The sequence below is a fragment of the Ranitomeya imitator genome, chromosome 4 (assembly GCF_032444005.1).
Source record: "Ranitomeya imitator isolate aRanImi1 chromosome 4, aRanImi1.pri, whole genome shotgun sequence".
NCBI classification, from domain to species: domain Eukaryota; kingdom Metazoa; phylum Chordata; class Amphibia; order Anura; family Dendrobatidae; genus Ranitomeya; species Ranitomeya imitator.
Window position 1 is genome coordinate 452,724,354 of NC_091285.1, and position 19,584 is coordinate 452,743,937.

At 39.8% G+C, this 19,584-nt stretch overlaps 1 protein-coding gene across 5 annotated transcripts in view; it reads right to left on the reverse strand.

The window, feature by feature from the left end:
- Positions 1-4,359: 4,359 nt before the first annotated feature.
- The window catches only part of HYKK (hydroxylysine kinase), a 90,269-nt gene continuing 75,044 nt past the window's right edge, over positions 4,360-19,584 (reverse strand). For all 5 annotated transcript variants that reach the window (XM_069765769.1, XM_069765771.1, XM_069765773.1 and 2 more), the window contains one exon: positions 4,360-5,427. In XM_069765769.1, the coding sequence (XP_069621870.1) occupies positions 4,958-5,427 (470 nt within the window). In that variant the 3' untranslated portion in view covers positions 4,360-4,957. The remainder of the gene's footprint in view (positions 5,428-19,584) is intronic.

The window sequence follows — 19,584 nt, forward strand, 5'->3', positions numbered from 1 at the left end:
GCCATGTGTGGAACCAACGGCAAGTTGCTATGCTGGAGCCTTGCCCTTCAGCAGTTTGACTTCACCATTGAACACAAAATGGGCAGGGAGCATGGCAATGCAGATGGACTGTCCCGCCAGGGTGAACCTACTGAGGTGCGCATGGAGGCATACCGTGGGGTTCTGCCTCCCTAGCGCAGACCAAAAGGGGGAGGTGTGAGGAAAATGTATGTAATAAGTTTAGTTTCTCTGCCAGCACATATAAGGGGGGGCGCTAGAGAGCTGCAAGTTCAAGCACAACTATAAAGCGGAATATACATAAATCCTTGCAGTTCATGGTATATTGAAGAGCAGTGGGATAATTACAATAAGCCCCTGCTGTAAACTAAGAGGTCAATAGCCTTGTGTGTTTTTTTTTCCATCACATTGTAGCAGTGGAGGGATAACTAAGATGAGCCCCCGTGCACATGTGATAACCATCTGTTGACCAAAAGTCACCCTGATTCGTGACGTGGGGGTGACGGTCACGGTGTGAATCATGACTTATTCCGAACAATCAAGCGTTTCATGGCAAATAGCCAACAAGAAACGGGTTGGGCAAAAAAGGCGCAAAATAACTGCCCATGAATTGAGGAAAATCAAGCGTGAAGCTGCCACGATGACATTTGCCACCAGTTTTGCCATATTTCAGATCTGCAACATTACTGGAGTTACAAAAAGCACAAGGTGTGCAATACTCAGGGACATGGCCAAGGTAAGGAAAGCTGAAAAATGACCACCTTTGAACAAGAAACATAAGATAAACCATCAAGATTGGGCCAAGAAATATCTTAAGACTGACTTTTCAAAGGTTTTATGGACTGATGAAATGAGAGTGACTCTTGATGGGCCAGATGGATGGGCCAGAGGCTGGATCAGTAAAGGGCAGAGAGCTCCACTCCGACTCAGACGCCAGCAAGGTGGAGGTGGGGTACTGGCATGGGCTGGTATAATCAAAGATGAACTTGTGGGACCTTTTCGGGTTGAGGATGGATTGAAGCTCAACTCCCAGACTTACTGCCAGTTTCTGGAAGACAACTTCTTCAAGCAGTGGTACAGGAAGAAGTTGGTATCTTCAAGAAACATGATTTTCATGCAGGACAAAGCTCCATCACATGCCTCCAACTACTCCACAGCGTGGCTGGCCAGTAAAGGTCTCAAAGAAGAAAAAATAATGACATGGCCCCCTTTTTCACCTGATCTGAACCCCATAGAGAACCTGTGGTCCCTCATAAAATGTGAGATCTACAGGGAGGAAAAACAGTACACCTCTCAGAACAGTGTCTGGGAGGCTGTGGTGGTTGCTGCACGCAATGTTGATCGTAAACAGATCAAGCAACTGACAGAATCTGTGGATGGAAGGCTGTTGAGTGTCATCATAGAGAAAGGTGGCTATATTGGTCCCTAATTTTGGGGGGTTTTGTTTTTGCATGTCAGAAATGTTTATTTCTAAATTTTGTGCAGTTATATTGGTTTACCTGGTGAAAATAAACAAGTGAGAAGGGAATATATTTGTTTTTTATTAACCCTGCTGTTGTCTTCGGTCTGGGGAGACCGATTTTGAACTTTGGTATTTTTTGGGGTGTTCAAGATGCGGTTCTGAAACTTGTGGTTGATTGACTTAAATCAGGATGGGTCGGTCACGGGTTTCAAAGCCGCATCTTGAATATTTTAAAGAATTTTGAAGTGCAAAGTCAGTCGTTTTTGACCGAAGACAACAGCAGGGTTAAGTTGCCTAATAATTCTGCACAGTAAGGCTGCCATCACACTAGCAGTATTTGGTCAGTATTTTACATCACTATTTGTAAGCCAAAACCAGGAGTTGGTGATAAATACAGAAGTGGTGCATATGTTTCTATTATACTTTTCCTCTATTTGTTCCACTCCTGGTTTTGGCTTACAAATAGTGACCTAAAATACTGACCAAATACTGCTAGTGTGACGGCAGCCTAATAGTTACCTGCACAAACAGATATCCTCCTAATATAGCCAAATCTAAAAAAAAAAAACACTCCCAACTTCCAAAAATATTAAGCTTTGATATTTATGAGTCTTTTTTTGGTTGATTGAGAACATAGTTGTTGATCAATAATAAAAATAATCCTCTAAAATACAACTTGCCTAATAATTCTGCACACAGTGTACACAATGCTCCAGATTTTCAAAAACACTGCCGTGCTCAAATTCAATCAGAAACTAAAATCTGTATGTGCAAGAGACTTCTGAAATATCATTGCTATTGCTGTAAAACAAAGCTTCTTCTCTGCCATAGAAAAAGGCAGCAAAAGTGCTACTTGTGCACATACCCGTATACTGATTATTAGGATCCAGAATGAACAAAAAGAATATAATTATAGCTTTCAAAATATAGTAATGCAAAAATCGTGTTTTTGTAAAAAAAAAAAAAAGCATCTTTTAGTGTGTGATAGCAGCCAAATATTAAAAAAAACTATATAAATCTGCTATCGCTATAATCACACCGAGCCGAAGAACAAATTAGTCTAATCACTTAATAATAATAATAATAATAATAATAATAACCCCTATCTGACCTCGGACGGGATAGTACGTCCGAGGTCAGATCCCCTGCTTTGATGCAGGGCTCCGCGGTGAGCCCACATCAAAGCCGGGACATGTTAGCTGTTTTGAACAGCTGACATGTGCCCGTAATAGGCGCGGGCAGAATCGCGATCTGCCCGCACCTATTAACTAGTTAAATGCTGCTGTCAAACGCAGACAGCGGCATTTAACTACCGCTTCCGACCGGGCGGCCGGAAATGACATCATCGCCGACCCCGTCACATGATCGGGGGTCGGCGATGCATCAGGATGGTAACCATAGAGGTCCTAGAGACCTCTATGGTTACTGATCACCGGTGGCTGTGAGCGCCACCCTGTGGTCGGCGCTCACAGCACACCTCCATTTCTGCTATATAGCAGCGATCAGCAGATCGCTGCTATGTAGCAGAGGCGATCGATTTGTGCCTGCTTCTAGCCTCCCATGGAGGCTATTGAAGCATGGCAAAAGTTAAAAAAAAAAAAAAGTTAAAAAAAATGTGAAAAAAATAAAAAAAATATAAAAGTTTAAATCACCCCCCTTTCGCCCCAATCAAAATAAATCAATGAAAAAAAAATCAAATCTACACATATTTGGTATCGCCGCGCTCAGAATCGCCTGATCTATCAATTAAAAAAAAGCATTAACCTGATCGCTAAACAGCGTAGCGAGAAAAAAATTCGAAACGCCAGAATTCCGTTTTTTAGGTCGCCGCGACATTGCATTAAAATGCAATAACGGGCGATCAAAAGAACGTATCTGCACCAAAATGCTATCATTAAAAACTTCAGCTCGGCACGCAAGAAATAAGCCCTCAAACGACCCCAGATCACGAAAAGTGGAGACGCTACGAGTATCGGAAAATGGTGCAATTTTTTTTTTTTTAGCAAAGTTTGGAATTTTTTTTCACCACTTAGATAAAAAATAACCTAGTCATGTTAGGTGTCTATGAACTCGTACTGACCTGGAGAATCATAATGGCAGGTCAGATTTAACATTTAGTGAACCTAGCAAAAAAGCCAAACAAAAAACAAGTGTGGGATTGCACTTTTTTTGCAATTTCACCGCACTTGGATTTTTTTTCCCGTTTTCTAGTACACAACATGCTAAAACCAATGATGTCGTTCAAAAGTACAACTCGTCCCGCAAAAAATAAGCCCTCACATAGCCAAATTGACAGAAAAATAAAAAAGTTATGGCTCTGGGAAGGAGGAGAGTGAAAAACGAACACGGAAAAACGAAAAATCCCAAGGTCATGAAAGGGTTAATGGCATTCAGTGTGATCTGGGTGGATTTCTGCTGTTTAGGCACATCAGGGGTTCAGAAAATTCAACATGGAGCAGCAATCTATTTCAGTCAAATATGTGTTCCAAAATTGAAATGGTTCTGCTTCCCTTCGGAGTGCTACCATTTGTTCAAACAGAGGTTTCTGACCACATGTGGGGTATCAGTGCCCCCATTTTGTCATGCTATCCCTTATAAAAGTGAAAAAATTGGAACTAAAGCAATATTTTAAAGGTAATTTCTTTTTTTCTTTTCATTCCACTTTGAATTAATGCCTGTAAAGCACCTGAATCCTTACAGCAGTTTTGAAGTATTTGAGGGGTGTGGCTTTCAAAATGGTATCACTTTTAGGAAGTTTCCAATATATACAGGCCCCTTAAAGTCCATTTAAATCTGCATAGGCACCTAAAGAAACAGGTTTTGTAAATTGCTGCTAAACTTTTAACACCTCTAACAAAATAAAATTACATTTCAAAAATTATTGAGATGTAAAGCTGACATATGGAAAATGTTATTTATTAAATATTTTGTACAGCTTAACTAACTGGCTCAATGTTATAAAAATGCAAAGGTTTGAAAATTGTGACTTTTTCTTTAAACTTTTCTCCAAAATTCTGATATTTTCACAAATAAATGCAAAGCATGTGTACCTAAATTTACCTCTAACATAAAGTACAATGTGTCACCAAAAAAATGTCAAAATCACTGGGATATGTTGAAGAGTTAACACATGAATTGAGACTTGTCAGATTTAACACATTTTGCCTGGTCACTAAAGTTACAATTGGCTCTGTCACTAAGGGGTTAATATTCATAATGTTGGGTCTCTTATATAACTTTTTTCCTCACACCGACTCTCCCCGCAGTTACTCATTTTAAGCTGTGCTAACATCTGCATTTGGAATACGCAATGTTCACACACATTGAAATTTGAAAATTTTTTGACAAATAATCACTAACAAAATGGTTACCCCTGTCCACTATTTTGTCAGAAGTCATGAAGGATACTATGACAGAAAGCCGACTGACCCCATCATAGTCAATAGTCAATCATTGGTGTAATATGAATGAACAGAATATTCATTGGTGAAAAGGAGCTTAGTTCTCATGTCTTCTATCAAGGTATGATTTTGCCGTGTCCTCCCAGATCTTCTCAATGGCTTCTTTTCCAATATCAAGTAAAGTCATTAGATGCTTCCACCCAGTTTTTGCAGTTATCATAAGATATTCTTCATTTTCTGGGCAAAGGAGGACACTATATCGTGCCATCACCAGAGACTGAGAAAATCTACAGCACACTAGAGTGAAGAGTGCCGCCTTTTCTTCTTTTGTCAGTGGAACCACACTCTCATATCCAGCAAGAACATATCCCCCAACGGGAAGAGGGTCAGGACTTTCAATCATCATGTACATTATTGTGATTGCGACTTCATAAACGTAATAACCAGAGCTCATGTCACCAAAATCCAGGATTCCTGAGACTCTGTGCTGGTTCCTGTTATTTTCATTGGATACGTTGATTTTTTCTAACAGTAAATTGTGGTCATTCAAGTCTCCATGATTTATGCCTGAAATGAGGGAGAAGAAACATCACGGCTGATGTAAATCTTAATTTAGTTTACAAAGGTACATGTTATTGTTTCATGGGTTTGATGAGATGGGAATAATAGTATTATTGAAGTACAATACATACATTTAGATACTGGGAAAAAAAACAGTCACAGTACAACAGTAAATGTGTAACCTGTATCCAAATAAATGGATCAACCTACTAATTGGTTGTAAGGCCACTTTACAAAGTTATACATTGCGGCTACATCTTATAAACTGCAACTGTTCTAACTGTATTAGGAACCTACTCACCAAATTCATATTTTTACGACAGTTATTAACGAGCCTTATTCTACTACATCACCTCTTTATGGAAGCACTTCAATAACCATACAAAGGATGTTAATGTACCCGGGACATGGGGGAAAGTTACAATAGACTTATCTCTTTCAGAAAGAAAAAGGGTTGTGCTCTCCCACAGCTCCCCGCCTGCCCTCTAAGGCCGGCTTCACACTTGCAAGTTTTACGGACGTAAGAGCGCAGAAACTACGTCCGTAAAACTCGCAAAAAATACGGCACAATTATTCTCTATGCCCCTGCTCCTATCTGCCGTATTTTACTGATCAGTATTATACGGCTTTCTACGGCCGTACAAAATCGCAGCATGCTGCGTTTGTCACCGTACCGCGCAAGAAATACGCCAATGAAAGTCTATGGAAGCGTGAAAAATACGGATTACACACGGACAAGCAGTGTGACTTGCGAGAAATACGCAGCGCTGTTAGAGAGAAAAGCCGGCAATTCAGTGCGGTGTACAGTAAAATCACACTGACAGCTTACAGTCCAATAGGTAGAATAAATGTGTACACATAGAATAGGTATATATATATATATATATATATATATATATGTCAGTGAGACACATATATGTATATATATTAATATTTATTCCAGCGCTATACAGCTTGAAAGCCGGTAATTCAATTACCGTCTTTTTCTTTCTCCTTCCTAAAACCCGACATGATTTGAGACATGGTTTACATACAGTAAACCATGTCTTCTCTCCATTTTTTTTGCAGATTCCACACTACTAATGTCAGTAGTGTGTATCTGCAAAATTTGGCCATTCTATCTACTAAATTAAAGGGTTAAATGGCGGAAAAAATTGGCGTGGGCTCCCGCGCAATTTTCTCCGCCAGAGTAGTAAAGCCAGTGACTGAGGGCAGATATTAATAGCCTGGAGAGGGTCCACGGTTATTGGCCCCCCCTGGCTAAAAATATCAGCCCCCAGCCACCCCAGAAAAGGCACATCTGTAAGATGCGCCTATTCTGGCACTTGGCCACTCTCTTCCCATTCCCGTGTAGCGGTGGGATATGGGGTAATGAAGGGTTAATGCCACCTTGCTATTGTAAGGTGACATTAAGCCTAATTAATAATGGAGAGGCGTCAATTATGACACCTATCCATTATTAATCCAATTGTAGTAAAGGGTTAAATAAAACACAAACACATTATTTAAAATTATTTTAATGAAATAAAAACAATGGTTGTTGGAGTATTTTATTCTACGCCCAATCCAGTCACTGAAGACCCTCGTTCTGTAAGTAAAAAAACATAATAAACCAACAATATACTTACCCTCCGCAGATCTGTAACGTCCAACGATGTAAATCCTTCTGAAGGGGTTAAAACATTTTGCAGCAAGGAGTTCTGCTAATGCAGGCTGCTCCTTGCTGCAAAACCCCGGGGAATGAGGCTAAATATAGATCAATGATCTATATTTAGCTTCATTTGTGGTGAGGCGCCCTCTGCTGGATGTTCATAGATCGTGGGAACTTTCCTAGAAAGCCTGGGAGCTTTCTAGGTAAGTTCCCACGATCTATGAACATCCAGCAGAGGACGACTCACCGCAAATGAAGCTAAATATAGATCATTGATCTATATTTAGCCTCATTCCCCGGGGTTTTGCAGCAAGGAGCAGCCTGCATTAGCGGAACTCCTTGCTGCAAAATGTTTTAACCCCTTCAGAAGGATTTACATCGTTGGACGTTACAGATCTGCGGAGGGTAAGTATATTGTTGGTTTATTATGTTTTTTTACATACAGAACGAGGGTCTTCAGTGACTGGATTGGGCGTAGAATAAAATACTCCAACAACCATTGTTTTTATTTCATTAAAATAATTTTAAATAATGTGTTTGTGTTTTATTTAACCCTTTACTACAATTGGATTAATAATGGATAGGTGTCATAATTGACGCCTCTCCATTATTAATTAGGCTTAATGTCACCTTACAATAGCAAGGTGGCATTAACCCTTCATTACCCCATATCCCACCGCTACACGGGAATGGGAAGAGAGTGGCCAAGTGCCAGAATAGGCGCATCTTACAGATGTGCCTTTTCTGGGGTGGCTGGGGGCAGATATTTTTAGCCAGGGGGGGGCCAATAACCGTGGACCCTCTCCAGGCTATTAATATCTGCCCTCAGTCACTGGCTTTACTACTCTGGCGGAGAAAATTGCGCGGGAGCCCACGCCAATTTTTTCCGCCATTTAACCCTTTATTTTAAGAGCTAGAACGGCCAAATTTTGCAGATACACACTACTGACATTAGTAGTGTGGAATCTGCAAAAAAAAAGGAGAGAAGACATGGTTTACTGTATGTAAACCATGTCTCAAATCATGTCGGGTTTTAGGAAGGAGAAAGAAAAAGACGGTAATTGAATTACCGGCTTTCAAGCTGTATAGCGCTGGAAAAAATATTAATATATATACAAAAATGTAAAGGTGAAGATAGAATGGCACCAAGTGTTCTCTCCACAAGCGTAATATAGCGTGGAGTTCGCCTAGACTGCAAATCAACAACGCTGGGAAATGAAGACTCAATTCAGAACCATTGCGGCATGCAATAATCAATAGCATTGGGGTGGTGCTCAACCAAAAAGCAATGAAGATCCAAAAAATGAAGAGAAATAAAGTGGCACTCACCCGATATTGCTATGTGAGAAATGTCTTTTATTCAGAATATACACTCACAGACATCTGGTGGAGAGGCGGCTTGGTAGGGAGGAAGGTGCAAGAGGAGGCAAGAGGACGACGGCCGTTTCGCGCCTGCGCGCTTCAACGGGTCCAGGTGCGTGAATTAAGAACGTCACATCCTATATAAAGGACTAAACATTTTGATGTGAACAGGTGATACCATTAAAAACATATTTGGATACATACACCAAATTAAGCTGACAAGCACAAACATAAACGCTTTCTGTATATACTATACATAATGCTAATACAGTAAAAATAATTCTTACAGGAAAATAGACATGTCTAATTTGTCGTTCAATCCTATTGCACCTTGCGCATTCGTTTCAATGATCCACCTCGCTTCACGTTGTAACAGTGCATTACCTCGATCACCTCCATTCTGGGGATTTTTTACGATTTCCAAGCCTGCAAACCGCAAAACATTCGGGTTTGCGTTATGTATGTCACGCATATGTTTGATAAAGCGGGGACAGCCCTTCCCAGAGGAGACCGAACTATAATGCTCTCTAAACCTATGGTAAAGTGGGCGGATAGTTTTACCAATATAGAAGGAATGGCATGGGCACATAATTAGATAAACCACATACTGTGATTTACATGTTATTAATTGACGAACAGTATGACAGATGGAACCAATATGGATGGGATTATCAAGTAATCTAAATCGACAATAACTACAGTTTCCACATTTGTGGTTACCTGTAGGTTGTAGTTCCCTCAACCAATTTGAATTTTCAATGATTGACAAGCGGTTTTTCACAATAAGATCCCCCAAATTCTTTGTTCGTCTGTAGGCAAAAATTGGGTGATTTTTTTGTCAAGGATGAAAGTTCCCGATCAGACTGCAAAATGTGCCAGTTTTTCTGTATAGCCGCATAAATTACTTTATTCATCGGGCTATGCATAAACGTAAATACAAATTTATGACTATCACTGTCACTAAGGGAACTTTTCATCTTTTTACGATTTTTAAGCAGATCTTCTTGTACTAATTTTCTAACCCTATTTTCCGCTGCAGACAGAATTTTAGGGGGATAATTTCTTTCCAGAAAATTGGTTTTAAGTTCAGCTATTTGTTTATCAAAGACTTCCTCATTATTGATAATTTTCCTGTATCTAACCATCTGGCTATAAGGTATGCTGTTTTTTGTGTGGAAAGGGTGAGCGCTATTAAAATGCAATAAACTATTTGTCGCTGTCAATTTTTTATGTACCGATGTATTAATTTTACCTTCGGCTATCTCAATCTTAACATCTAAGAATTCAAGCGACAGGCCCCCAAATACGGCGGTGAACTGCATATTATCATCATTATTATTGTTGAGATAAGAGACGAAATTCTCAAAGTCCTGTTTTGAACTGTCCCACACAATAAAGACATCGTCAGCAAACCTATAATAGGCACGTATAAACTGTAAAAACGGGTTATTAGTAGAGGTTATGTACCGTTCCTCAAATACTGCCAGAAATAAATTCGCAAAAACACATGCGACCGGCGTACCCATTGCGGTTCCGGTTCGTTGTAGGAACCATTTATTAATGAATCTAAATGCATTGTGGGATAATACAAAGTCCAGGCTTTCAGTGATGAAATCAATGAAGTCCTGATCCTTGTTACAATTCTGCAATATCAAACGTATTGCTTCGATGCCTTTATTGTGGGGGATCCGTGTATACAAATTCACGATGTCAATTGAGACCAATGAAAAAGTGGGCTGCCAGTCTAAAGAGCGTAAAGCTAGTAAAAAATCCCCAGAATCCTTAACAAAGGAGGGAACTTTATGCAGCAGGGGTTTGAGCAACCAATCCAGGAATTTAGACAGGGGCTCCGTCAATGATCCGATGCCCGATATTATAGGTCTTCCGGGCGGTTTGGTAGCATGTTTATGAATTTTTGGCAAACTGTACCAGTTGGGAATGGTAGGATGCTCAGGAAGCAGTTTCTCTGCTTTATTTTTTAATAGGACACCTTTTGTTACATATTTATTCAAATGCTTTCTCAATTTTTCTTTAAATTTCGAGGTAGGATTGAAATCTAACGGGGTATATGTACATCTATCATTCAACTGGGACATTGCCTCCTCAATATAGTAACTTCTATCAAGTATAACTATATTGCCCCCCTTGTCTGCTTTCCTGAATATTGTGTCATTCCACTGCTGCATTTCATGAATAGCATTCTCCTCTTCCCTTGACAAATTTTTTTGGGGGTGGCGATATAGAATGGCTTCCACGTCTTTTATCACCAAATCCTGGAATAAGTCTACAGCATTTCCAGGTGAGATGGGAGGCATAAATGTTGATTTTGTGCCCCCTTTAAAAGGTTCTATGCTAGGGGTGACCTCTGTAATAACGTTTAAGTCATGTGTTGTGGCCGTTGATACATCCAGATTAGCAAGGAGCCATGCATTTTCAATGTCTTTCTGATCAGTAGGAGGAAAAGCCATGAAGCCTAAACTCCCAATATGGGCAGGGCTTTCTGTAGAAATGTCAGAAGAAGATTTTTTCTCTTTAATATTTGAAAAAAAAATTTTTTAGATGCAGCTTTCTTGTAGCTTTGAACAGATCGATCTTAAAGTCTGTAAAATTAAATTCCTCTGGGATACAAAAATTTAAACCCAACGATAGTACTTTTTCTTGCTCCTGAGTCAGAGTTCTCTTAGATAAATTAATTATCTGCAATTTATTATTATCAGTTATCACTTTCTCCAGGATACTTGTTTGCGTTTCTTTTGTGGGTTTCTTTTTTCGTCCACCTCGTCGGGTCTTTTTTCTAAAGGGATATCACTGTGAAGGCATTCTATCTTCACCTTTACATTTTTGGTTAAATCTTTTTACTTTTGGAATTGAGCACAAGTGTCGTAGATAAAGCCTATTTTCAACACAATGGATATATGTCAAGAAGATAATATGGACTCGGACCTAGGCGTTGCATTGGAGGATGGTTTACAGGCTGGTAGAGAAGGTGCAGGGGAGTTCTTTATGGATTGCAACCATAAAGATGAATTATTGCTTATAAGCACAGAGACGCTTGAAACAAAGATATATTCTTTAGCTGAGAGGGAAATCAGACTATATTGGACTATTCAATCTTTAAAATCGTACACAGAATGTGGGCGCGTCCCAAGAGGACTGCGGGTTTACAAGGAAATATCACAATTTAGCGGCGATGAATCATTCCAGAAGGCTTGGGAAGAGATTCACTTACAATGTTCACGTAATTTACTGGCATTAGTAATTACACAGAACGAAAAAGAATATGCTGTATTGTGTGAACAATTGGAGAACGCTAAACAAGAACTAAGTTCACGTGTGGCAGAAATTCAAAATAAGGCATTTTTAAAAAAATTAAATAAAAAATTGGTTTTAATACAGATTGAAACAAAACAAAAGAAAAAAGATAAATTTTTGAGAGACAAAAATGATTTTGCCACTGGGCAGATTTTTTCCTGGAACAAGTTTAGTAACAAAAAGAGAATTTTTCAAAGAAATCAATCTTTTAGAAAATTTAATAAACGAAAAATGCAAAGAGATGGATGGGTAACGGACTCTGATTCTAGTGGGGTGGAAGAGGGCCCAGATAATCAAGGAGCTACAGCTGTTTGCCTTCACAGTGATATCCCTTTAGAAAAAAGACCCGACGAGGTGGACGAAAAAAGAAACCCACAAAAGAAACGCAAACAAGTATCCAGGAGAAAGTGATAACTGATAATAATAAATTGCAGATAATTAATTTATCTAAGAGAACTCTGACTCAGGAGCAAGAAAAAGTACTATCGTTGGGTTTAAATTTTTGTATCCCAGAGGAATTTAATTTTACAGACTTTAAGATCGATCTGTTCAAAGCCACAAGAAAGCTGCATCTAAAAAAAATTTTTTTCAAATATTAAAGAGAAAAAATCTTCTTCTGACATTTCTACAGAAAGCCCTGCCCATATTGGGAGTTTAGGCTTCATGGCTTTTCCTCCTACTGATCAGAAAGACATTGAAAATGCATGGCTCCTTGCTAATCTGGATGTATCAACGGCCACAACACATGACTTAAACGTTATTACAGAGGTCACCCCTAGCATAGAACCTTTTAAAGGGGGCACAAAATCAACATTTATGCCTCCCATCTCACCTGGAAATGCTGTAGACTTATTCCAGGATTTGGTGATAAAAGACGTGGAAGCCATTCTATATCGCCACCCCCAAAAAAATTTGTCAAGGGAAGAGGAGAATGCTATTCATGAAATGCAGCAGTGGAATGACACAATATTCAGGAAAGCAGACAAGGGGGGCAATATAGTTATACTTGATAGAAGTTACTATATTGAGGAGGCAATGTCCCAGTTGAATGATAGATGTACATATACCCCGTTAGATTTCAATCCTACCTCGAAATTTAAAGAAAAATTGAGAAAGCATTTGAATAAATATGTAACAAAAGGTGTCCTATTAAAAAATAAAGCAGAGAAACTGCTTCCTGAGCATCCTACCATTCCCAACTGGTACAGTTTGCCAAAAATTCATAAACATGCTACCAAACCGCCCGGAAGACCTATAATATCGGGCATCGGATCATTGACGGAGCCCCTGTCTAAATTCCTGGATTGGTTGCTCAAACCCCTGCTGCATAAAGTTCCCTCCTTTGTTAAGGATTCTGGGGATTTTTTACCAGCTTTACGCTCTTTAGACTGGCAGCCCACTTTTTCATTGGACTCAATTGACATCGTGAATTTGTATACACGGATCCCCCACAATAAAGGCATCGAAGCAATACGTTTGATATTGCAGAATTGTAACAAGGATCAGGACTTCATTGATTTCATCACTGAAAGCCTGGACTTTGTATTATCCCACAATGCATTTAGATTCATTAATAAATGGTTCCTACAACGAACCGGAACCGCAATGGGTACGCCGGTCGCATGTGTTTTTGCGAATTTATTTCTGGCAGTATTTGAGGAACGGTACATAACCTCTACTAATAACCCGTTTTTACGGTTTATACGTGCCTATTATAGGTTTGCTGACGATGTCTTTATTGTGTGGGACAGTTCAAAACAGGACTTTGAGAATTTCGTCTCTTATCTCAACAATAATAATGATGATAATATGCAGTTCACCGCTGTATTTGGGGGCCTGTCGCTTGAATTCTTAGATGTTAAGATTGAGATAGCCGAAGGTAAAATTAATACATCGGTACATAAAAAATTGACAGCAAAAAAATAGTTTATTGCATTTTAATAGCGCTCACCCTTTCCACACAAAAAACAGCATACCTTATAGCCAGATGGTTAGATACAGGAAAATTATCAATAATGAGGAAGTCTTTGATAAACAAATAGCTGAACTTAAAACCAATTTTCTGGAAAGAAATTATCCCCCTAAAATTCTGTCTGCAGCGGAAAATAGGGTTAGAAAATTAGTACAAGAAGATCTGCTTAAAAATCGTAAAAAGATGAAAAGTTCCCTTAGTGACAGTGATAGTCATAAATTTGTATTTACGTTTATGCATAGCCCGATGAATAAAGTAATTTATGCGGCTATACAGAAAAACTGGCACATTTTGCAGTCTGATCGGGAACTTTCATCCTTGACAAAAAAATCACCCAATTTTTGCCTACAGACGAACAAAGAATTTGGGGGATCTTATTGTGAAAAACCGCTTGTCAATCATTGAAAATTCAAATTGGTTGAGGGAACTACAACCTACAGGTAACCACAAATGTGGAAACTGTAGTTATTGTCGATTAGATTACTTGATAATCCCATCCATATTGGTTCCATCTGTCATACTGTTCGTCAATTAATAACATGTAAATCACAGTATGTGGTTTATCTAATTATGTGCCCATGCCATTCCTTCTATATTGGTAAAACTATCCGCCCACTTTACCATAGGTTTAGAGAGCATTATAGTTCGGTCTCCTCTGGGAAGGGCTGTCCCCGCTTTATCAAACATATGCGTGACATACATAACGCAAACCCGAATGTTTTGCGGTTTGCAGGCTTGGAAATCGTAAAAAATCCCCAGAATGGAGGTGATCGAGGTAATGCACTGTTACAACGTGAAGCGAGGTGGATCATTGAAACGAATGCGCAAGGTGCAATAGGATTGAACGACAAATTAGACATGTCTATTTTCCTGTAAGAATTATTTTTACTGTATTAGCATTATGTATAGTATATACAGAAAGCGTTTATGTTTGTGCTTGTCAGCTTAATTTGGTGTATGTATCCAAATATGTTTTTAATGGTATCACCTGTTCACATCAAAATGTTTAGTCCTTTATATAGGATGTGACGTTCTTAATTCACGCACCTGGACCCGTTGAAGCGCGCAGGCGCGAAACGGCCGTCGTCCTCTTGCCTCCTCTTGCACCTTCCTCCCTACCAAGCCGCCTCTCCACCAGATGGATATAGACAGTATATATATATTTTTTTTTCTTTTTGGGACACATGGATCACTTCTATAGCGGTATGTTGGTTTTGCAAGCCTGCGAGAAAACCACGCAGTACGGATGCCATACGGATTACATACGGAGGATGCCATGCGCAAAAAACGCTGACACACCCTGCCTACGGAGGAGATACGGACCACTATTTTCGGGACTTTTCAGCGTATTACGGCCGTAATATACGGACCGTATTTTCATACGCTGAGTGTGAAGCCGGCCTAACTTGTAATTTTCTGTGCTGAGAGACCTGGACCTTCTGTGAGAGCAGTACAAAATGTACAAAAAGCTACTGTAAAAAAAAAAAAAAAAAAAACATAATACACTTTCATTTTTTACTGTTTATTTTCTCTAACATTATAAGCGAAAAATAAATCCAGAGAATATCAGCTGATCTGCAGTACCCGGCAGCGGCAGGTACTTGTCGAATGGGGCAGTTGATTTGAACAGTACACCTGTGTCCAATCTTAACTTAATAATAATAATTTTTATATAGCACCAACATATTCCACAGCACTTTACAGCTTGCACACACTATCATCGCTGCCCCCAGTGGGGCTCACAATCTAAATTCCCTATCAGTATGTCTTTGGAATGTGGGAGGAAACCGAGTACAAGGAGGAAACCCACGCAAACACGGGGAGAACACACAAACTCCTTGCAGATGTTGTCCTTGATGGGATTTGAACCCAGGACTCCAGCGCTGCAATGCTAACCACTGAGCCACGACTACACCTAATACCAGCTAATCTGTGTGTGTGTCAGTTGTCAGATTCCAAGTGGTAGGATATCAATGACTTATCCTCCGAGATAATCAATATCAGATAAGTGGAGGACACCTTTTTCGAAAATCTGTCTCTGCACCTTCACTATTCCGGAGAATGTTTCTAAGACCTGTAGTGTGATAATACTGCCACTTAGTGGCTGCAGCTGTTCAAAGTATGAAGAGAGATTCTATGATTATGAAAAGAAAACTTGCCGCAATGTGTGAAGGCAGAGTTATAGACCCAAAATTTCTCACAGCTGAAGGTTGATTTCAATCATAGTTGAGACAAGCACTCTAAGGCAGTGTACTCACAAAGTTTTTCAGGGAGCTTTTGGAACAGAAACAGAGCGGAAACCCTCCAAATCCTCCTTCAAATCTCAAAACTCATCAAAAACGTTGAGATCCAGCTCAAGTTTCTGCTAAAAAAAAAAAATAAAAAAAAACTCTGTGTACAAATATCCTAATGCTCTCCAAGGCAAATCTGCCTCACGATAAAGCTGAAGGTCTTGTAGTCTTGGTTTTTGCAGCGACTCTGCCACCAGTGTCTTTCCAGTATATAGAGCAGGCAGTTTCTAGACAAAGCTGCTTGTAGAATGACATGTTATTTCTTTTAACCACCTCATGGTTTCAAAACCCTGAAGTGGTTAAAAAATAACATGACAGAATATGTGCACAGCAATGTAATATGCACATACCCTATTGTAGTAAAAATGCATCTGCATTTCTTATTTGTTGATTTTTTTTAAAAAACTTTGTATAAGGCACTGGAGCATTTAGGAAGGGGTTGTCCAGTAGTGAATAACCCTTTTAATTAAGTCCTAAACATATGTTGACCTTTGCTTTGCCACGGATTATGATTTTTTAGAGCACACTTTAGCACCAGTGCCTCTGCCCTCTGCCTCGCTCCCCTGTCAGAGACGTTGACTCACTCATCACTGTGGGGACCGTTCCACACTTTCTGCTCCGGCTGCTGAAGCCCAGGGTGCATGCACAGCTTGCAGATCCCCAGGCACTGTGCTTAGTGCATGCATGCACAGTCCCTTCCTTTTAAAAGGGACAGCATGCACTGTCCTAAAGTGTCCCCAGCCAATGACTGAGACACTCTCTATATAAGACACCTCCACCAGATGGGAGGTGCCTGTAGAATGTTGTAAGTTTGTTTATAACACTCGTTAGTCCTCAGATCCCAGTGCTCATATTCCTGTATACCTGCCTGTCCATCAGCCATGCCCGACTGCCTATCAGATGTGTCTGCTTATGCTCACCAAGTCTACCATCTCTTGCCATGTCTGCCTCTTGTCCATTGGGGGGTCAGCTGCCATCTAACAGAGGTCAGTCCTGTGTAGCACCAGGTCCAGCTTTCCTCATTTCTCCTCGGATCGCGCTATCGTCAGCTGCCGTGCATCCGAGGTCAGACTTGTTGAGGTACCTAGTCACGCCCCTCCAGGCTTTCCTCGGATCACGGCAGAGTGGTTCCATCACCCAGTCCATTACACAGACAATCCTCTGACCTATAGCTACAGTCCAACATTTTTTTTACAGGGGTGGCCATTACTAGGACAACCGCTTCTCGATCTGAATGTTTTCCCCATGAAAATATAAACACTAATACTCGCCTCCCGGACCGGTGCCATTCCAGCGATGTCGGCATGTGAGGTTATTATGACACAAACCGTGAGCCCAATCAGCCCTGACATCACTGTCTCTGCCTATGAACTTATAAGTAATTACCAGGAAGTGAGTAGCAAGCTGCAGATTTGACTTCCTCTTGATTACGTGCACATCTGAAGGTGGAGACAGTGATGCGCTGATTGGGAAAAGGGCTCACATGCCATAACTGCATGAGAGCCCGAAGAACGTGAGTGCCGAGACCAGAGTGAATGCTTTTATTTTATCGGGAACAAACAAGCAGATTGAAAAGGGGTTGTTCTACTAGTGGAAAACCTTTTTAAGCTAGCTTCACATGATGGTTTGGCAGCTTCATTTCAGAGACCAACCGTGGGTTTCCTGGCCGAATGCATTAGGTTACATTAAAATCATATCCATGTTTGCTTGTAATTGTTAAATACAATGGATGTTCAGCACAAAAAATTCAGCAGAAAAACAAGTGTTTACCAATATGAGAATATGGAATGAGATAGAATCTGATCAGTAGCAGCTTCCATCTCCTATCTACACCATGTTCCAAATTATATTTTTCTCAGATTTTCTTAAATGGTCAGTGCAAATGACAGTCAGTCTAATAAAAATCATCACCTGTTAGAGTATACATCGAATTTTATTGAAGAAATCTCCCAATGATAACAGTATAATCTCCAAAATGAATAAAAACTCAAAATGCACTGTTCCAAATTATTAGGCACAGTAGAATTTCTAAACATTTGATATGTTTCAAAAAACTGAAAATTCTCATTTATGGAATTTGCAACATTAGGAGGTCACATTCACTGAACAAAAAAGCTATTTAACTCCAAAACCTCCTAACAGGCCAAGTTACATGTTAACATAGGAACCCTTCTTTGATATCACCTTCACAATTCTTGCATCCATTGAACTTGTGAGTTTTTGGAGAGTTTCTGCTTGTATTTCTTTGCATGAAGTCAGAATAGCTTCCCAGAGCTGCTGTTTTGATGTGAACTGCCTCCCACTCTCATAGATCTTTTGCTTGATGATACTCTAAAGGTTCTCTGTACGGTTGAGGTCAGGTGAAGATGGTGGCCACACCATGAGTTTATCTCTTTTTATGCCCATAGCAGCCAATGACTCTGAGGTATTCTTTGCAGCATGAGATGAGCATTGTCATGCATGAAGATGATTTTGCTCCTGAAGGCACGTATCTGCTTTTTATACCATGGAAGAAAATTGTCAGTCAAAAACTCTATATACTTTGCACAGGTCATTTTCACACCTTCAGGAAGCTTAAAGGGCCCTACCCGCTGTTTCCCCATGATTCTGGCCCAAAACATTACTCCTCTACCTCCTTGCTGACATCGCAGCCTTGTTGCAACATGGTGGCCATCCACTACTCCATCCATCTGGACCATCCAGGGTTGCTCGACACTCATCAGTAAACAAGACTGTTTGGAAATTAGTCTTCATGCATGTCTGGGCCCACTGCAACCGTTTCTGCTTGTGAACACTGTTTAGGGGTGGCCGAATAGTAGGTTTATGCACCACGGCAAGCCTTTGAAGGATCCTACACCTTGAGGTTCGAGGGACTCCAGAGGCACCAGCAGCTTCAAATAAGGCCGGCGTCACACACAGCGTAAAACAATACGGTCCGTATATTACGGCCGTAATACGCTGAAAAGTCCCGAAAAAAGTGGTCCGTAGCTCCTCCGTAGGCAGGGTGTGTCAGCGTTTTTTGCGCATGGCATCCTCCGTATGTAATCCGTATGGCATCCGTACTGCGTGGTTTTCTCGCAGGCTAGCAAAACCAACATACCGCTATAGAAGTGATCCATGTGTCCCAAAAAGAAAAGAAAATATATATATATATATATATATGTCAGTAGACACATATATTAGAGAGAAAAGCCGGTAATTCAGTGCGGTGTACAGTAAAATCACACTGACAGCTTACAGTAGAATAGGTAGAATAAATGTGTACACGTAGAATAGGTATATATATATATATATATATATATATATATATATATATATATGTGTATATATATATATATATATATATATATATATATATATATATATATATATATATATATATATGTCAGTGAGACACATATATGTATATATATTAATATTTTTTCCAGCGCTATACAGCTTGAAAGCCGGTAATTCAATTACCGGCTTTTTCTTTCTCCTTCCTAAAACCCGACATGATTTGAGACATGGTTTACATACAGTAAACCATGTCTTCTCTCCATTTTTTTTTGCAGATTCCACACTACTAATGTCAG